Consider the following 18,943-nt stretch of genomic DNA (forward strand, 5'->3'; position numbering starts at 1 on the left):
TGGGAGGGGAAGGTGGTGAGATGGAAATACTATTCGTCTCTCCCTAAACTGAGGGCCAGAATGATACGCCGCGCCACATTTATTTTCTCCCTTGGCCTATCCTGACCTTTTCACTTCTGGAGATGGGAGGGTCCTCTCAGTCTCCCAGATTTGAAAACTTGGGGTAATATCCTACAACTCTGTAGCAAAAAAACTAGTAACTGGTTTAAAAAAGGGGCTAAAGTCTTGAATAAACATTTCTCCAAAGACATACAAATAGTTAACAGGGATATATGAACAGCACTAACCATCAAAGAAATGCAAATCAAACCCACAATGAGACATCATTTCACACCTGTCGGGATGGCTATTACCGAAAACCAACCCACCCCCCAAACTCAAACAAAACAAAAGAACTAAATGGTGTTGGTGAAGATGTGGAGAAATTGGAACACTTGCATACTGGTGGGAATACAAAATGGCACAGCTGCTATGTCAAAGAGTATGGAGGTTCCTCAGAAAATTAAAAATATAACTACCATATGATCCAACAATCTCACTTGTGGATATTTATCAAAAGAACTGAAATGAGGATCTTGGCAATATCAGCACTCCCATGCAGCACTATTCACAATAGCTAAGATGTGGAAACAACTTAAATGTCCATCCACAGATGAGCTGATAATGAAAATGTGGTCTATACATTCAATGGAATGCTATTCAGCTTCTAGAAAATAAGGAAATTATGCAGTATGTGATGACATGGATGAACCATGAGGACATTAAGTCAAATAAGCCAGTTACTGAAACACAAAGACCAAATGATCCCATTAGTTATCTAAAATAGTCAAATTCATAGAATCAAAGAGTAGAATAATGGTTGCCAGGGGTAGGGGAGGGAAGGAAATGGGGAGTTACTAATCAAACAGCATAGTTTCACAGCAAGATGAATAAGCCCTAGAGATGTGTATGACCCTGTACCTATAGTCAATGATGCATTGTACCCTTAAAAATTTAAGAGAGTAGACCTCAGGTTAAGTGTTACTACCACAATAAAACAGAACTTAAAAAATAAAATTTAAGGCCCGCCTGGGTGGCTCAGTCAGTTAAGTGCCTTTGGCTCAGGTCATGATCTTGGGGGTCCTAAGATTGAGCCCCCATGCTGCTGCCAGGCTCCCTGCTCAGCGGGGAGTCTGCTTGTCCCTCTTCCTCTGCCCCCTTCCCACTTGTGCGCATGCGCGCTCTCTCTCAAATAAAATTTTCAAAACAAACAAAAACTTGGGAGTGTTTCTTGAGAATAGAGCCAGCTTTCCTCCAAATCCTCTTGTGTCTTTTAAAGATATGGATTCTAGATTCCATTCTGTGGAATCAGAAGTTTTCTTTGGAAGAGGGGGCACCTAGAATCCACATTTGAAGTAAGTTCCCATAGGAATTCTTATCTGTGAGGAAATCTGAAAACCGCGGCCTGGGGATTACCTGGGACTCCCCCTCATTCACGTTTCTGTTCTAATCAAGCCATTTTCTGACTTTTCAAGGTAGCTCTCAAAACTCCTTCCTTTCCATTCCTACAGCTGGCCTTGACTGAGGTCAGGGTCCCACCTTCCCTTTTGATCTCTGTGCCTCCCATCTCGTATGTCAACTCACTTACACATCACTGCCAGATCACTCTGCCCCCAAATGCTCTTTGGTATGCCCTTCCTCAAAACTCAGTGACTTCCTACTGTCCAACCAGGTGTAGTCTAAACTGTAGCTCAAAATGATCAAGATATATGTTCATCTATTTCTTTAGTATCTAGAGTCTATTGCCACATTAAGGTCATCAACGTTGTGTATCTAGACATCACTTGAGCTCCCTTCAGAAATAGGACTTTAGAAGAAAAAGGGCTATATAAAGTTTTCTCCTTCTATACTCATTTTCCATGTTATCATCTTTTCACTGCCTTACTTACTGTGTTTTGGTTTCTATTTGTTTTGTTAAGGATTTTTCTGAGAAACAAAGGCAAATCCTTTTGGAAATGGACAGGCTAATAGCCAAATATTCCCCCAGTATGAAATTCAAAAGTATTTGTAACTCCTGTCTTGTCCAATCAGTCACTGTCTAGTCCAGCGTCTATGCCTTTGCTGAGCTCTTCCCCCTACCCGTAACATCTTTCCTCTCCTTTCTGGTTTAAGCCTGTGCTTTCCTTTCAAGATCCAATTAGGTCACTCCCCCCAGTGAAGCCCTTCACGACTACCCTAGGCTACAGGTATCTTTCTTCTCCTAAGAACATCTGTAGCACTGATTCAACAGGCCATTAATAACACAAAGCAGTGTCTCTCCTATAATTTATCTTTTAAGGTACAGGATTATTTCCAACTCACCAGGTCTGGTGGTTCCTTAGTCACAATTTAACACGAAATGCCTGGGCAGCTTTTCCTAAATAGTAAAGGGCAAGGGCAGTGGTGAGTGATTCTACTCTTTCCTTGGGTAAGCTTGGATCTGAAATGAGTTGCTAACTCCAGAGAATATGTATGTGCTGGCTGAATGGGACCCAAGGGTCCTTATCCCTTACAAATACCAGACTGTATTGAAGGGAAGAAAGCCCGTAGTTTATTCCCAAACCCATTAGAATCTTGGTCTTCCCTCTCTTGGGGCTCAGGGGGTTCCCCGAGTTTTCTTGCTCCCACCCAGGCAAGGGGGGCTCATGTCCAGTTGAGGGTTTTCCTTCCACTGGGCGGGGGTCCGTGCCTGTATGGCCAGTGCGTGGACCGGCCCAGCCAGCTCCTCAGACAGGGCAGCGTGGACCAGCCGGTGCCGTTGTAAGGCGCTCAGTCCCTCAAAGCGAGAGCTCACCACCGCCACGCGGAAATGCGTCTCGCTGCCTGGTGGGACTGCATGGCCGCCGCTCTCGTTGCGCAGCTCCAGTACCTCGGGGTTGAGGGCCTGCTCCAACTTCATGCGAATGGCTGCCTCGACGGGACCGATGGTCCCCAATCCTGCGCTGCTCCGGGACAGACACACGCGACCGGCCATGGAGAACAGGGGCCCGACCAGGTGCCCACTCAGCATCGGCTACCGCAGAGACAAGGCCCGAGCAGAGGGTCAGGGCCTCCCACCTGGTGAGAGCCTAGTCTCACCAGCCTCCCACCCCCAGCTACAACCACACTCCGCTCCTGCAGGGCGCCCGCCTCGACTCCAGGCATCAACCCTTTCCTCTGCGTGACGTGGGGGAATTTGGCCTCCCGCCGAGGGCAGCGGAGAGCCGACGAGGGGCTGGAAAGGGCCCGCGAGAGGCACATTTAGCAGGGAGTGGGCCGGAGGTTGCAAAGGCAGTGTATGCACAACTCCGGGTTTATGGTTGAGCCAGTGTCCCCTTTAAACCCAGGCTGGGCCCTTTCTACCTTCCGCTCAGCCTTGGCTGCCGCACTTGGGGATCAGGGACCCGACTCCTGAAGGTCTCGGACAAACGCGGTCGTCGCGTCCTGAGGCACGCTGGGAAATGGAGTCCTGGCTACGCGATAGTAGAATGGGCAGGCGTCACGTGATGCCCCGAGGGCTCACGGGAACTGTAGTTGTTTTTTTTGGGGGGTTGACTGGCGCTTTTAGGTCGTGAAGCAGAGGGATGCAGAAAATCCAGGAATTCCCGCTCATTTGGGACTGCTGTTACTTGATACATTTTATTGTCATCTAGCTGAACTCCTTTATTTTACATACAAGAAAATGGAAGCTCATTCCATTTACTGCACACATAATTACTGCGCGCAGACCAGTCCTGGAGACTGGGAAATAAAGCAGGCCCGGTCCTCGAGAAGTTTACAGTTACAGAACACTGAAGATGAACAAGTAAGCAGGCAATTACAATACCATGTGCTAAGTGCTATGATGGGACGGAGAATAGGCTGCCAAGGAATCATGTCACCCAGACCTGGGGGCGCAGAGAAACTTTGGAGAGGAGATTTTAGGGGAATAGTTTAGAAGAGACAGCCCGAAAGCCCCTCTCTCAGTCCCTCATAGTCGGGCTGTGGTAGTTGCACACGCAAAGGCCAGGAGAGGGAACTTAGGAGGAGTGGTTACTTAGGGGGTAGTTAGGTGTAGCTGGAGCTGTGGCGGGAGAGATGACGGTGACCGGGAGTGAGTGAGTAGGTAAGCCTGCTTGGGAGGAGGCAGGGGCCAGACCATACTGGGCCTTGTAGGCCTTGTTAGGTGGCTTGGTCCTTTATATCCTGGTAGCAGTGGGAAGCTAGTGAAGGTTTTAAGCAGGCTTGTAACAGGATGAGCTTTTTTCTAAGATGATATGTAAGTTTTCAATTCGTATTTTATATCTTTAATATTTCATCATTTCTCCATATATTCCCCAGTATTTTCCTCAACTTCTAATTTTGAAAAATGTCAAACCTGCAGAAAAACTGAATCCAAAACAACATCTACCTTTCACTATTTTTACATTTATGTATATTACATACTTATATATTCAAGTACTTTGTATATACCTATATACTTTAAAAATACACTTATATACTTTTTTTTTTGGTCAAACCATCTGAAAATAAGTTGCAGATAGCAGAGACATTTCACCATCAATTCTTAAGAGCAAGGATATTCTCCTATATAACCACAATATCCTTCTCTCACTCAAGAAATTGAACATAATGACATTTTCCCCTAGCCTTTAAAAAAATTTTAAAACTTTCAGAAAAGTTGCAAGATTAGTAAACTTAGCACCCTATTTACCCTTTATCTAGATTCACTGACAATATTTTACCAGACTGGCTTTGTCTCTCTTTGACTTTTTATGTATATAACAATAATAAAATAATTGTTATTTTTGCTGAATCATTTGGGAGTTAGTTGCAAAAATCTTTACATTGTACCACTATTGACTTCAACATATATCTTCTGAAAACAAGGACATTTTCTTACATACCCACAATACCATTACCACACCCAAGACATTAAACATTCATATATTATCTCATATACAGTTGATAACTCGAATTTCCCCAGTTGTCTCATTAGTGTCCTTTATAGCTTTTTATTTTTGGAAAGCCAGTCAAGGATCACGCATTGCATTAAGCTGTCTTTAAATCTGTAGTTTGCAAAGATGGCTGGCTGCAGTGTGAATTGTCAGGGAGGTATGAGTGAAAGCAGGGAGGCCGGATGGGAGGTTACTTGTAGCAGGCTCCGTGAGAGATGATGATGACTTGGGACCCAGGTGGTGGCAGTGGAGGTGAAGGTGGAGAGAAATGGTGGCTACAAGGTATGTATTAGGAGGGTAAAATCCACAGGATGTGGTGATAGGTTAGTTATGGGTGGGGAAGTGTCAAGGATGACTATCAGGTTTGTACATCTGGGAGGATGGCATTTGTTCTGTAAGATATGGAATACTGGAAGAAGACCGGGTTTGAAGGGTGGTGAAGGGGAAGATTAGGTGCCCCATTCAGTTTGGGGCTCGAGTCTGAAGTGTCTTTACAGTATCTTAGAAGAGATATCGAGTTGGATATATGGTTCTATGTGCGTGTGTATTTTATTACTAACTTTTTCTTCTGAAATACTTTGAGTTATAGAAATCCTAAAAATAGTACAAATAATTCCTATATATCCCCGTGAGATAACAGAAATACATATTGGTCTCTGGCCCAGGTTCCCGGCATAGAACTCCTAAAAACCTTGTAAGATCCTAAGTTATAAGAACACTGGAAGCATCTCTTGTTCTGATATTGGTCTTTGACCCCAGTTGCTGACACAGTGCTCCCGCAACCCTTGCAATTTCATGGGTGATAGGAGTGTCTTTTGTTCTAATAAGGCAAGTCTGGGGGGGGCGGGGAGGCTCCTGCATGAGGGCTGGTCACCAGAAAGACCAAGCCATGATTAGAAGCTTGGAATTTCCAGTCCTGCCCCTGTTCTCTCGAGAAGGGTGAGGGGCTGAAAATGAAGTTAATGATCCATCATGCCTATGTGATGAAGTTTCCGTAAGATCCCAGAAGTATGGAGTTTGGGGAGCTTCTGGTTGGCAAGCATGTGGAGGTACTAGGAGAGTGGCGTGCTGGAGAGGCCCCTCCCACATACCTCACCCTTGCTCTTCCATCTGGGTGTTCATCTGTATCCTCTGTCATATCCTTTTATAATAAACTGGTAAACATTTAAGTAAAATGTTTCCTTGAGATCTGTGAGCAGCTCTAGCAAATTAATAGAACCCAAAGGAGGGGGTCATTGGAACCCTAATTTATAGTCAGTTGGTCAGGAGCACTGGTGACAACCAACCTGGGCTTGCAGCTGGTGTCTGAAGTATGTGTGTGTGTGGGTGGGTGGGTGGGTGGGTGGCAGTCTTGTGGGACAGAGCCCTGTGACCTGTGGGATGTGATGCTGTCTCTGGGTAGATGGTGTCAGAACTGAATTAAATTGTAGGCCACCCAGCTGGTGTTGCAGAAAACTATTTGGTGTGGGGGGAAAACCACACATTTGGAAGTGAAGTGTTTTATGTGACTAGTAAAAGAGACTCATAGGGAAGAAACCCACAGGAGACAGACTGAACTGAGGTATTCCCCGACACAGGTGAAAAATTGAGTTTTTCCAATACGTAAGCCCTCATCCTGATACGCAGATTATCCAGATGTTAACATTTCATCATGTTTGCTTTATTTCTATGTCTCTATCTACACATAACTTTTTTCTGACCCCTCTGAGAATAAGTTTCAGAGATAAAGCCCCATTTACCTCTAAGCAGCTGTAGTGGTTAATTTGATTGGGCTATTGGGTGCACCCAGATATTTGGTCAAACATTATTCTGTTTTTTTTTTTTTTTTTTTTTGTAAGGGTGTTTTGGGATGAGATTAACATTTAAATTGGCAAAGTAGATTGCCTTTCTTGATGTGGGTGGGCCTCATCAGTCAGTCAAAGGCCTGAATAGAACAAAAAGGCTGGTCCTCCTCAAGAAAGAGAGTTCTTTCCTGCCTGTGTGCCTTTGACCTGGGACATTAGCTTTTTCCCTGCCTTTGGACTCAGACTGAAACACCGACTCACCAACTCTTCCTGGGTCCCCACCTGCTGGCCCTCGGACTGGAACGGTAGCATTGGTTCTCTTTGTTTGCAGGTCTTCATCAGCTTTCCCGGTTTCCACCTTGCTGACTCACCTGGCAGATCTTGGGACTTGTCAGCCTCCACAATCATGTGAGCCAATTCCTTATAATAGATCCTTCTCTCACTCTCCCTGTATATCCTATGAGTCTTTCTTTGGAGAACTCCTTTTTTTTTTTTTTTTTTTAAGTGGGGGAGAGAGGGAGAGAGAATCTTAAGCAGGCTCCATGCCCAGTGCAGAGCCTGTTGCGGGGCTCAGTCTCACAACCCTGAGATCATGACCTGAGCTGAAATCAAGATTCAGACACTTAACCAACTGAGCCACCCAGGCAACAGACCCTCTCTGAAGAACTCTTATATTTACTAATGTCTATTTAGTTTCAAAAAAAAAAAAGACATTTCTCAAATAACCACAATTGTCAAACTCTGGAAATTGACATTGATACAGTACTATTATCTAATATACAGTTCTTACTCAAAATTTGTTAATTTCCCCACTGGCGTCTCTTTTGTATAAAATGAAAAAAAAATGTTCTGGTTCAGAACATTTGTGTTATTCAAGTTGTTATGTCTCTTTGGCCTCTGCTTTTTCTTTTTTTAAGATTTTATTTATTTATCTGAGAGAGAGAAAGAGAGAATGAAACAGAATGGGAGGGGGGAGCGATAGAAGAAGCAGACTCCCCACTGAGCAGGGAGCCCAACGTGGAACTCGATCCCAGGACTGTGAGATCATGACCTGAGACAAAGGCAGGTGCTTAACAACTGAGCCCCCCAGGTGCCCTCTTTGGTCTCTGTTAATCAGGAATAGTTCCTTAGTCTTTGTCTCTTACAACTTTGACCATTTATTTTGTAATGTCCCTCAATTTGGGTTTTTCTAAGTATTTCTCCACGATTCAGAAATAGGATACGCATTTTTGGCAGGAATACTGCAGAAGTGATATTGAGTCCTTTTCAACGAACCATACAAGTGGGCATATAACTTGATATGTCTCATTGCTGGTGATAATTCTGGTCATTTAGTAAAGTGCTATCCTTCAGGTTTCACCATTGTAAAATTATTCTTTTTCCATTTGTAATTGAGGGTGATACTTTGAATCTATGTATTATCCTGTTTCTCATTAAGTTTTTGTCTACTAATTTTAGCATCTGAGAAGTGTATCTGAAGCAGGGGTTATTGAAGATGGAATGAGATTATCTTGGATAGGTGGGTGGGAAAGTGGGTAAGGGTGGTGGAATCACATTGGGAGAGAACATATGATGAGAAAGAATCCGATTTTCCAGAAGAATGTATTAGAGGAACAGGAAGCGTAGAAAAGCCGTTGGCAATAATCTCGTGAAAGATAATCTGAGTGAAGGCAGATGGCCTAGAGAGCAGTCAATAGATCAGAATGCTGCTAAAGAGATGGAATCTATAGGACTTATTTTTGGTCAGGGCTTTGCAGCTTGCTAATCCAGTAACTGATGGGGAATGATGGGAGGCTGTGGTTGAAGAAGGCCTTGCTAGGGAGGTGGCTGAAACAGAGATTTGAATGACTAGGGAGAACTAACCATGTGGAGAGATCTGGGCAGAGGGACTGTATTCATTATGCTCTTTTTAAAAATTATTTTATTACTATTTTTTTTCTTAAGAGCATGAGAGTGGGGCGGAGGGGCACAAGGAGAGAATCTTAAGCAGGCTCCACACCTAGCATGAGCACGACTTGGGGCTCGATCTCAGAACCCTGAGATTATGACCTGAGCAGAAATGAAGAGTCAGACGCTTCACTGACTGAGCCACCTCCGCCCCTATATTCATGATGTTCTAAATGTGTTATATCAAGGTCAGTGTTGATATACCTGGATGTTCGATTAAATGTATTGGATAGATATGTGAACTAATGTATGAAGAGAGGGCTGATGACATTATTATTTCTGTTGCAAAAACGAACAAAAGCTTTGTAAATTGCAAACTCCATAGGGCAAGTTTAGTGTCTTTTTTTCTAATAAAAACATAGTCATAAAGATATCTACTATGTAGTGAAGGCTTGTCATGGCCAGATTGAGGCTTTTAGAGGCTTTAAACACCAAGAGATTATGGTGGTGGCCACCTCATGTGTAATTAAAATAAAACAAAAAACAAACACTAATCTGTGACATGAGGATTGGGCATCCCAACAAAATACTCATTTTCCCTACATGATGATGACTTCAGGATTTGTTCTTGGAAAACTTAATTTGTGCTTATTGATGTATAATTTACACATAAGGAATTTATAAATCTTAAGTGTGCAGTTTAATTCTACATATGAGTACATCCACATCAAGATACAGAAAATTTCCAGCTCCTTGAAGGCTCCAGGGAAGTCAACACCACCCTGCCACAGGTAACCATTATTCTAACTTCTATCACCATAGATTAGTTTTGCCCATTTTTAAACTTCATATAAAAAGAATCACGTAGGGTGCCTGGGTGGCTCAGATGGTTAAGCTCCTGCCTTCAGCTCAGGTCATGATCCCAGGGTCCTGGGATCGAGTCCCGCATCGGGCTCCCTGCTCCTTGGGAGCCTGCTTCTCCCTCTGCCTCTCTCTCTCTTTCATGAATAAATAAATAAAATCTTTAGAAAAAAAAAAGAATCACGTAGCATGAATTCATTTGTGTTTGCATTTTTTCACTCAACATTGTGAGATTCATCCATGTGCGTGGCAGCAATTTGCTCATTTCATTGTGTGGTATGGCAGGATATGAATATACCACATTCTGGTACATGCTTTTTATTGCATGCAAACCTTCACTTCTGTTTGCTGTATATCCAGGAGTGGAATTGCTAGGTCATCTGATAAACCTAATGTTTATTTTTGAAATGACAAATTGCTTCAAAGAGTTTTTGGGATGCCCCTGTTATGTTGGTGCTAGGTACTGTTCTAAATGTTTTACATTTATGAACTTTTAATTTTTACAACAACCCCATGAAGTAGCTACTGTTATTACTTTTGCTTTACCAGTGAGGAAGCAGAGACCCTTAGAGGTTAGGTAATTTGCCCATGGTCACAGATCTGGTAAACAATGCAGAGTCAGGCTGTAGAATGTGGGCTCTTAACCATTAAGCTTTTCAGCCTCCTAATACAGCTTTGGGCCCTCTCAGGTTCCAGGCTCCATGCTAGGTTCTTTACGTTTATTTTCATTTATTCTGACAACTCTATTATGGTTGGCTATGTTATTTTTGTTTAATTGAAGAGCTTTTAGCATATCTTCCATCACTTTGGCTGTTGCCGTCTACTGTTTGTAGCCGGCATTTGGAGAGTGGTTGTTGAGTAAAGAGAAAGATTTTTGAAAAGAAGACACTAATTCCCTAAGAGTGTTAGTGCCATTTATTCAAGTCGAAAACATTTAATTACCCTATTAAGAGCCAGGTAGAAGGAATTAAGGACTCAGATTCAAAAAGACACAGTCTCTCCCTTGAGGTGGTCACAGAAAGGAAGTGAGAGCAAAGTGAAAGCACAGTACAGAGTGGGAAGTGCTACCACCAGGATCTGAACAGAGAAGTGGGTACACTGAGGCTGTGGGGGGGGGGAAGGGAAGACCTCATGAGGGAGCTGGTGATACCTGGGCTGAAACTGGAAGGACGAGGAGGATTCTGCCAGGTCAAGAGGAGGAAGAAGCATTCTAGCCGAAGGCCACTGTATGTGCAATGGCAGGTAACTGTGGAAAGGCCTTGCTTGAATGGTATGCAGCAAGGGATGAGGGAGGGGGAGGGGGTAAGAGAGAGGACTATGGGTGGAAAGGGGCGAGAAAGCAAAATAAATGTTTGGTTAACTAGATTGCCTGGGAAGGGAGCTCAGTTTAAAAATCCCAGTTGCGGGGTGCCTGGGTGCCTTCAGTTCCGGTCACAATCTCAGGGTCCTGGGATCGAGCCCCACGTTGGGCTCCCAGCTCGCAGGGAACCTGCTTCTCCCTCTCCTGCTTGTGCGCTCTCTCTCGAGTAAATAAATAAAATCTTAAAAAAAAAAAGAAAATGTTAAAAAAAATTAAAAATTCCAGTTGCCTTTTTGTTAAAGGAAGTAAGACCCAGCCTGTTTGTGATGGGGTACTACTTTTATGGATGGCCTGCTCTATTTCATGTTTTAATAGCTCTGGTAAGAACACTGGGAAAAGAGCTCCGGGGAGCAATAGATAGTAATTGAACCTGGTATAATTTGTAGGATATTGGCCTATCTAGCCTTATCTAATAAGGTTTTACAGCTGGATGGAAACTAAAATACTAAATCTAATTTTCTCTCATTCTCTTCCTCTCTTTAATAGAGGAAGGAAGGGAGGCTCTGTAAGTTAAGCGGCTTCATGAAGCCCAACATCTAGTGAGTGAAGCAGGGTGAATGCAGTGATGAAGAGCACAATTTCTGAGCCAGGCAGACCTGAGTTCTAATCATGTCTTAGTAAATAGCTGTGTCACCTTCAGCAAGTGCTTTAAGTTCTCTGAGCCTCACTTTCCTTATCTGTGATACAAATAATCACATCTACATCATATAATCTCTTTGCCCTTCACCTTTCCTAATAGCACAGGGTCACTGTGATAGAAGTAAAAAAGAGATCAGAGGTCAAAGACGGGGGGAGGTCAGCTGCCCCCTCAAGCAGGAACTCTCAAGGTGCCAGAGTTGTGGTGGGGTCCCCACTGTCTGGGTTCAGACCCTGTAGGTCTGAAAAGTTGACACCATCAGAACTTCCAGAGTGTACTGGCTTATTGGGGAGAGACTCCCACTAACAAAACACACAAGAAATTTATGAATAGTCTAGAATGCAAGTTCATTACCCTCTAGTGATATATCTTCTCATAACTGGCTCATCCCTTCTCAGTCTCATATTTTTAGCTTGAAGTAGAATAATTGGAAAGTGGTTAATTGAGCCCAGAATCTGAGCTAAGAAAGTTAAACAGTCTTCAGAACTACTTCACCCAGGTTGTGAGAAAAGGCTGATGTTTTCACACCAAGGACCCTTCTATAATAGCCCAAACCTTTGTGTCTAGCAGACATATAATATACATTCTTAGTGCTGGAGAAACAACACATTCCTACTGTAATTGCCCTGTTTAGGCTCTATGTGGACCACATCTATTAACACAGGCATCTTCTGCAGTGATATAGCTGATAGAGTTCTGCTATCGAAAAAACACTCCCGTAGCCTTTGATTGAACTTGGTTGTTTCACAAATCTATACCAGCATTCTTACCAGGGATAATGTCTACAGACAGCTGATTTTAACTTCCAGAATTTAGATTTCCTCTGTTTTCTAGTTTCAGCTATCTATATCCCCGTTGCCTGGTAGGTAGCCGGTACTTGATAAAGGTCAGTTCAATAAAGGTGAGGATGAAAGAGGGAACATCAGAAATGGGCTCAAGGAATAGGATTTAAGTCTACCCTTCTCTACAGTATTCTACTCCCTGTCCTTATGGGATACTCAGGAGGGTGCAAATGGTGTGAGGGGTGTAGAACACTCCAGGGGGGGGAAGCTGAGGAGAAAGGAACAAAACTCTCCGGAAAGATTTCTCCAGAAGGCAATTGGAGGATGAAGGAAAACAAGTCTGCAGGGCTGTTGCTGAAGTCTAAGAGAGCCATGAGGAGGCAGACAGGAGCACGGAGAAAAGGCTGAAGAGACGTTAGGGAAGTGACCGGATATGCTGTTGAGATGCAGGTAAGTGTAGATTCTGGCTTAGGTTGTAATTGAGGGAGAGAGCAAACAGAGGCGACTGGGGGGTCGTATAGATAAGTTCGCGTTTGGATAGGTAGAATTTTGCTGGGACAAATGGGTTGAAGTACCCAGCAAACAGTTTGGTGTCAGGGTCTCAGCTCCCGGAGCAAATCTGGATGTCTGTAATTGAAAGCATGGAAGTGGGAAGACTCCTCGGGAAGAGTGAAGGATGGAGGGGGGTGTTGGGTAGGAGGCAAAACCCAGACAGACACGGGAATCCAGGGACGTGTAGAGGAAAAAAGGAGCGCGAGGAGGAAAGTCGGAGGACATTTTGAAAGCCAAAGGAGCAAGTTTCAAGGCGGTATCGGATGCCTCCTGGAGGTCGAGAGAAGGAAGACAAATCTAAATCCGGTCCTTGGTTACAGTGGATTCCGAAGAGCGTAGGCAGCTGGGGGTGGGGCGAAGGCTCACCGAAGGCCACGACTAAATTGCAGAGAAAGCGGGCGGCCTTAATAACATATTCTTTTGGAAGTCTGGCTGTGAAGAGACAGCAAAGGCGGGACTTGGAGAGTAACTTAAGGCTCAAGGGAATAATGGGCTTTAGAATCCCTACCCTTGAATGGGAGCAACTCTGCTTCTGCTGGAGGCCCTCAGCCGGCTTTTTGGGTCCTTCTTAGGAGGATTTCCCTTCTAGCTCTGAACTGGGAAAAAAGATCCCCCCCCTGCCCTTCTCTTAAGTTGGAAACAAAATATGCCATTCAGTAAAAGGCGAAATGCAAAACAGCGTTTGGTCCGAAAGCCTTCTTTCTTTAAAAAATCCTGGCATGCAAATAAGGGGCTTTAATGTGGCTCCCAGCGATTGGTTAGGTACTTACGAAATCCGTCATTTCCTCGTAGCGCAGGATGCAAACGAAGAAGCTGCTTTCTGCTTTCCTATTGGCTCTTTGATTGGGCTACTTCCCTTCACCCCTCCCGGTAGCTCTTATAAATTACATCAAATTGGTTATCCTTTCCACTTCCTTCTCCTTGAATTAAGAAGCTGTAACTGCATATTTGGCCGTAATGTCAGGACGCGGAAAGCAGGGAGGCAAAGCTCGCGCCAAGGCCAAGTCGCGCTCGTCCCGCGCTGGCCTGCAGTTCCCGGTGGGCCGGGTGCACCGCCTGCTGCGCAAGGGCAACTACGCCGAGCGGGTCGGGGCCGGCGCGCCGGTGTACCTGGCGGCGGTGCTGGAGTACCTGACGGCGGAAATCCTGGAGCTGGCGGGGAACGCGGCCCGAGACAACAAGAAGACGCGCATCATCCCCCGCCATTTACAGCTAGCCGTGAGAAATGACGAAGAGCTCAATAAGTTACTTGGGGGTGTCACCATTGCCCAGGGCGGCGTCTTGCCCAATATTCAGGCGGTCTTGTTGCCCAAGAAAACGGAGAGTCACAAGCCCGGCAAGAACAAGTAATTAGGAAGGCCGAGACCATCCCCACTAACCCCAAAGGCTCTTTTAAGAGCCACCAAAATGTCAATTGAGGGGCTGATAACGAAAATAGCGCGTTAGCTCTTTTTTTGAAAACTTGGGTGGCTCTAAAAAGAGCCTTTAGTCTTTGGCTTATCAGGGTTTTATTTACTTTTGGCTTTGTGGCTTTCAGTTTTCTTTGGTAAGAGAACGGCCTGGATGTTGGGCAGAACGCCGCCCTGAGCGATGGTGACTTTGCCCAACAGCTTGTTCAGCTCCTCGTCGTTGCGGATGGCCAGCTGGAGGTGGCGGGGGATGATGCGCGTCTTCTTGTTGTCTCGGGCCGCGTTCCCCGCCAGCTCCAGGATTTCCGCCGTCAGGTACTCCAGCACCGCCGCCATGTACACCGGCGCGCCGGCCCCGACCCGCTCGGCGTAGTTGCCCTTGCGCAGCAGGCGATGCACCCGGCCCACCGGGAACTGCAGGCCAGCGCGGGACGAGCGCGACTTGGCTTTGGCACGGGCTTTGCCCCCTTGCTTTCCGCGACCAGACATGGTTGAAGGTAAGATTAAAACACCTAAAGCTCAGAACCTCACAACAAAACAGGATTCAAAAAAACCAGCGATTGAAAAGCTTTTATAAGCTTTGCTAGGGGTGGGGTCAGGAACGAGTTTTTCATTGGTCCTAAATTGGCTCCAGAACTGGCCAATGAGGCCAACAGTAGGTGTTGTTACGTAGTTATTACTGATAACGCAAGGTCCCTACAAGGCCCAATGGGAACGAAGGGCTTTTGGAGCCCTAATTTGCATACGGTGGTTATAAAAGGATCAGGCCCGCCCATTCTCGCACTTCTTTTCTTTGCTAACGAGTGAGGTGTTATACAATGCCTGAACCGGCAAAGTCCGCTCCCGCGCCCAAGAAGGGCTCGAAAAAGGCTGTCACCAAAGCCCAGAAGAAGGACGGCAAGAAGCGCAAGCGCAGCCGCAAGGAGAGTTACTCCATCTACGTGTACAAGGTGCTCAAGCAGGTACACCCCGACACCGGCATCTCGTCCAAGGCCATGGGCATCATGAACTCCTTCGTCAACGACATCTTCGAGCGCATCGCCGGCGAGGCCTCCCGCCTGGCGCATTACAACAAGCGCTCGACCATCACGTCCCGGGAGATCCAGACGGCCGTGCGCCTGCTGCTGCCCGGCGAGTTGGCCAAGCACGCCGTGTCCGAGGGCACCAAGGCGGTCACCAAGTACACCAGCTCCAAGTGAGTCCCTGCCGGGACACGGCGCTCGCATGAGTCGCCGGCCGCTTGACTCCAAAGGCTCTTTTCAGAGCCACCCACCTAATCACCAGAAAAGAGCTTTGTTCACTTGTTTTCCCCTCACTTGCTCTCACAAAGTAAGTTACTCTACTCGTGAAAGATCATGGAAGATGGCACACGTAGCTTTTTAAGCCTTTCCTACGTGAGATTCCTGGCGCGTGACTGGCTTTGCTTTTTTAATCTAGGGCGCGTCTTAACTCCTTAACTGTGCTGCTTAGTTTTCGTACAAGTCCTTCCGAATTAGGATATTGAAAATCGCTTCTCCCCTTCCGTCCCCAGACTATTGTGTCCTGGTGACTTTGTTGGGTGTATGTTTCATCGGTGTTCTAAAACGAAATGAGTAATTTCGGTCATCCTCACTTAAGAAAGGACCCCAGGACAACGAAACCCGGGTGCCGGAAACATTGCGTCAGAGCCCTGAAGAATTCTCCCGAGCGTTTGGCGAGCGTTTGGCAGCTGCCGGGGTGCCCAGTCACCACTTCTGCCCTGCGGTGTGGCCTCCTGTGGATACCAGCGGTCTGGGCACTGAGGGCGGGGCCTGCGGTGCCGGGTCCTAGCCTTTCCCTGATTGGACGACATGAATATTCAAAATCACGCGCCCGCCCCGGAATTCGTAGGTTCTGGTTGCCGCCGCTCCCTTTGGGGCTTTGAAATCCCTATTATTTCTCGGTTTGTGGATCGGTTTTGCACTTAATTCTCTCTTTTTGGAACGCCCCGGCCTTGGGTCACTGCAAGGCGCTGGTCTTTTAGGGCTGGGCTCAAAATTCACCTCTCAGAGACCTTCCCAAGTCCCACTCAGGAATTTGCGTCTCGTTCCTGCTATCACCTGGTCTCATTTTCTCTTCCTCTTAGCAGCTGTCAGAAGTTGGTTCGTTTATTTTCTTATTTATGGTCTTTCTCCTCAAGCCCTTAACAGACTTTGCTGGTATGGTTTTCTGCTAAATATAGTCAGCGCCGGGCTGCCTGGCACATAGTGGACACTTAAATACTTACTGAATTAAAATTTATCGAATTAATTTTCCCACGCTATCCCTTTCTTAATCGCTTCCTGGATGGATGCGTGCCGTTCATTTCCATTAGGTACACGTGAAGACATGAAAACGGAAATGTTTTTGGAGCTCTTTGGCCAAGTAGGTCTGGGGTCATTTCAGGGCAATATCTCTGAGGAGGCCCGGGTTAAGATTCTTTTTGTGCACCAAAAAGGAGGTGGTGGTGGTTGGTTTTCCCTTTTTGCTTCTTGTACCGTAACCTCTTTTGGATTTTCTTTAAATTCAGAGCATTGGTCACTGGAAAGATCCTTTTCTCATCTTTTCTGACACCCACCATCTCCATCCTGATTCTCTGTTCCCCATGGAGATGAACTTTTAATTTACACTCACCTTCTCAGTGATTATCGGGAGGCCTTGAAAAGATAGACCTTGTGAGACAGGCAAGGTTAAATAACCCCCTTAAAACCCAGAGGTTGAGAAAAGCAAAGGGATTGGTTCACTGGTCATGTAGCTGACATTGTCCACCTTTGTATCCTCAAATGCGCAGACAATTGCATTTTAGTTTTATTTTAAGTAATTACAAAATGTTCACTCTTTCTGTCTAAGCCTTGATTTTGCTGATGAAGACACTGATGGGTCTGATCAGTTATTCAACTCTGCTTTTGGCTAAGGGGTCCTGGAGTTGATCCTAAGGGTTTCATGAATCCGAATGGACTCCAGACATTGTTATAAACTGAATTAATCTTATGTTTCCTACATGTGTTTTCAAATGTGTGTAGATGCCCTTGTTATTAATAAAATTACCTGTTAATTTAAAAGCTTGGCTGGATTCTTTTTACTGCCATGTATTTTCTCATTAAATGAAGTTCGATAAAACCACTGCTGGGTCTGTGGAAAAGCTGGTTGCCTCTGATTTGGAGGATGAATATTTATAAGCCATTGGCCAAACTTACTTCTACCCAAGAGGTGCACTGGGGCTGAAGTAGCTTGTTATGGGGACACTGTTAATGCCTAGTCACTTAAAAAGACATGACCACAAATAAGCATTATCAACAAGATAGAAAAAATGAAGTCCTTAAAAAAGTATAACACCTATAGACTTACTATGGACCAGACAATGGTCTAGGCCCTTTACACATATTGACTCATTCAGTCCTCACAAGAACCTCATGAAATAGTCACCATTATTATCTCCCATTTTATAGATGAGGAAACTGAGGGACAGAGAGGCTTCTCTTCAGAGACTCCAGAGAATAAACTCTTAGATCAGGGTCAATCTCTGAAAACCTGGACCCCTCCTTGGAGTTTGGGGGGAAATTGTGTAGGCTTTAAAATTGAAATTAAAAGGAATATCACCTGCTTTATTCTCTTTAGGATGAACCCTGTATATAAATCTATGGTGGTGATGGTGGTGGTGGCTGAAATCCTTGGGGCTGGGATTGGGGGGTTCTGGTTCTCCAGAGGCCATATTTCAACTTGCTTACCAGTTGGAATCCCTTCACTAATATGAGAGAGTCTTGGTTACTGGTTTCAGGCTCTGTCTGGGCATGGTGTTTACTAGGAAGGAAGGAAGTTATAGAGTGGGGAAGGGGGAAGAGATGAATTTGGAATTTTAACTCTGGAGGGGAGCTAATTAGAGATGGTGAATTTAATCCTCCTAAAGAACTTCTTTGATCACTTCCTCCTCCTGCTCAAACATCTGTATACATTTGCTTATGTTGGGGTTAATAACAGTAATTGTTATAATAATAATTGCTTCTACTTATTGAGCACTTAACTGTTTACAGGGCCCTCTGTTGAGTGTTTTACCTGCATCGCCTCATCTCTTCTTCACAGCCACCGTGGAAGTAGGTTCCGATATTATGATCCTTATTTTATAGATGGAGGAAACAGAGTCTTAGAGAAGTTAACTTGTCCAGGATCATTGAGGAAGTAAGTGATGGAACTGCAATCCAATGTATACTTTTAAAACGCTTGATATACAGGGGCACCTGGGTGGCTCCATCGATTAAGCGTCTGACTCTTGATTTCTGCTCAGGTCATAATGTCAGGGTTTGTGAGATCGAGCCCAGGACGCCCAGCGCAGAGCCTGCTTAAGATTCTCTCTCTGTCTCCCTTTCCCTCTGCCCCTCTCCACCGGCCCCTAAAAAACAAAACAACAACAACAAAAAAACCAAGCTTGATATTCAAAGCTTTCCAACATCTGCCTCTCCCTCCTTCTATAGGTCTATATTCTACTGCTCCCCTATAGGGTTAGTATAGGGTTAGGTGGGTTTTCTGCTCTACGCAAAAGGGTCTGCTCACCTCCCACTAAGCCCATCTGCTCGGGTCTGGACTGGGACTGCCACTTCCTTCTGGCTTGGCCAGAGCTTTTCTTTCTTTTTCTTTCTTTTCTTTCTTTCTTTTCTTTCTTTTCTTTCTTTCTTTCTTTCTTTCTTTCTTTCTTTCTTTCTTTCTTTCTTTCTTTCTTTCTTTCTTTCTTTCTTTCTTTTCTTT

The 18,943-nt window shown here is 45.1% G+C and overlaps 4 protein-coding genes and 1 long non-coding RNA gene across 5 annotated transcripts in view; 3 read left to right on the plus strand and 2 right to left on the minus strand.

The window, feature by feature from the left end:
* Nucleotides 1-2,546: 2,546 nt before the first annotated feature.
* Nucleotides 2,547-3,470, minus strand: BOLA1 (bolA family member 1). The gene is made up of 2 exons (XM_025858276.1): nt 3,361-3,470; nt 2,547-3,031 (listed from the first exon to the last, which is right to left on the minus strand). The coding sequence occupies exon 2, from the start codon at nt 3,026-3,028 to the stop codon at nt 2,615-2,617; it is 414 nt and encodes a 137-aa protein (XP_025714061.1). The 5' UTR covers nt 3,029-3,031; nt 3,361-3,470; the 3' UTR covers nt 2,547-2,614.
* A 9,146-nt stretch (nt 3,471-12,616) lies between these two features.
* LOC141371726 (uncharacterized) overlaps nt 12,617-18,943 on the plus strand; it is a 17,025-nt gene continuing 10,698 nt past the window's right edge. The window contains exons 1-2 of the long non-coding RNA XR_012376897.1: nt 12,617-12,695; nt 18,235-18,379. This is a non-coding gene — a long non-coding RNA (uncharacterized lncRNA). The remainder of the gene's footprint in view (nt 12,696-18,234; nt 18,380-18,943) is intronic.
* H2AC21 (H2A clustered histone 21) lies at nt 13,722-14,147 on the plus strand. Its single transcript, XM_025858277.2, has one exon. The coding sequence runs from the start codon at nt 13,755-13,757 to the stop codon at nt 14,145-14,147; it is 393 nt and encodes a 130-aa protein (XP_025714062.1). The 5' UTR covers nt 13,722-13,754.
* Nucleotides 14,306-14,718, minus strand: H2AC20 (H2A clustered histone 20). Its single transcript, XM_025858278.2, has one exon. It carries the CDS (start codon nt 14,693-14,695, stop codon nt 14,306-14,308), a length of 390 nt encoding a protein of 129 aa, XP_025714063.1. The 5' UTR covers nt 14,696-14,718.
* On the plus strand, nt 14,973-17,265 carry H2BC21 (H2B clustered histone 21). Its single transcript, XM_025858279.1, has one exon. The coding sequence runs from the start codon at nt 15,025-15,027 to the stop codon at nt 15,403-15,405; it is 381 nt and encodes a 126-aa protein (XP_025714064.1). The 5' UTR covers nt 14,973-15,024; the 3' UTR covers nt 15,406-17,265.

The sequence above is a fragment of the Callorhinus ursinus genome, unplaced genomic scaffold, assembly GCF_003265705.2.
Source record: "Callorhinus ursinus isolate GAN/ISIS: 27379988/994484 unplaced genomic scaffold, GSC_fseal_2.0 scaffold90, whole genome shotgun sequence".
NCBI classification, from domain to species: Eukaryota; Metazoa; Chordata; class Mammalia; order Carnivora; family Otariidae; genus Callorhinus; species Callorhinus ursinus.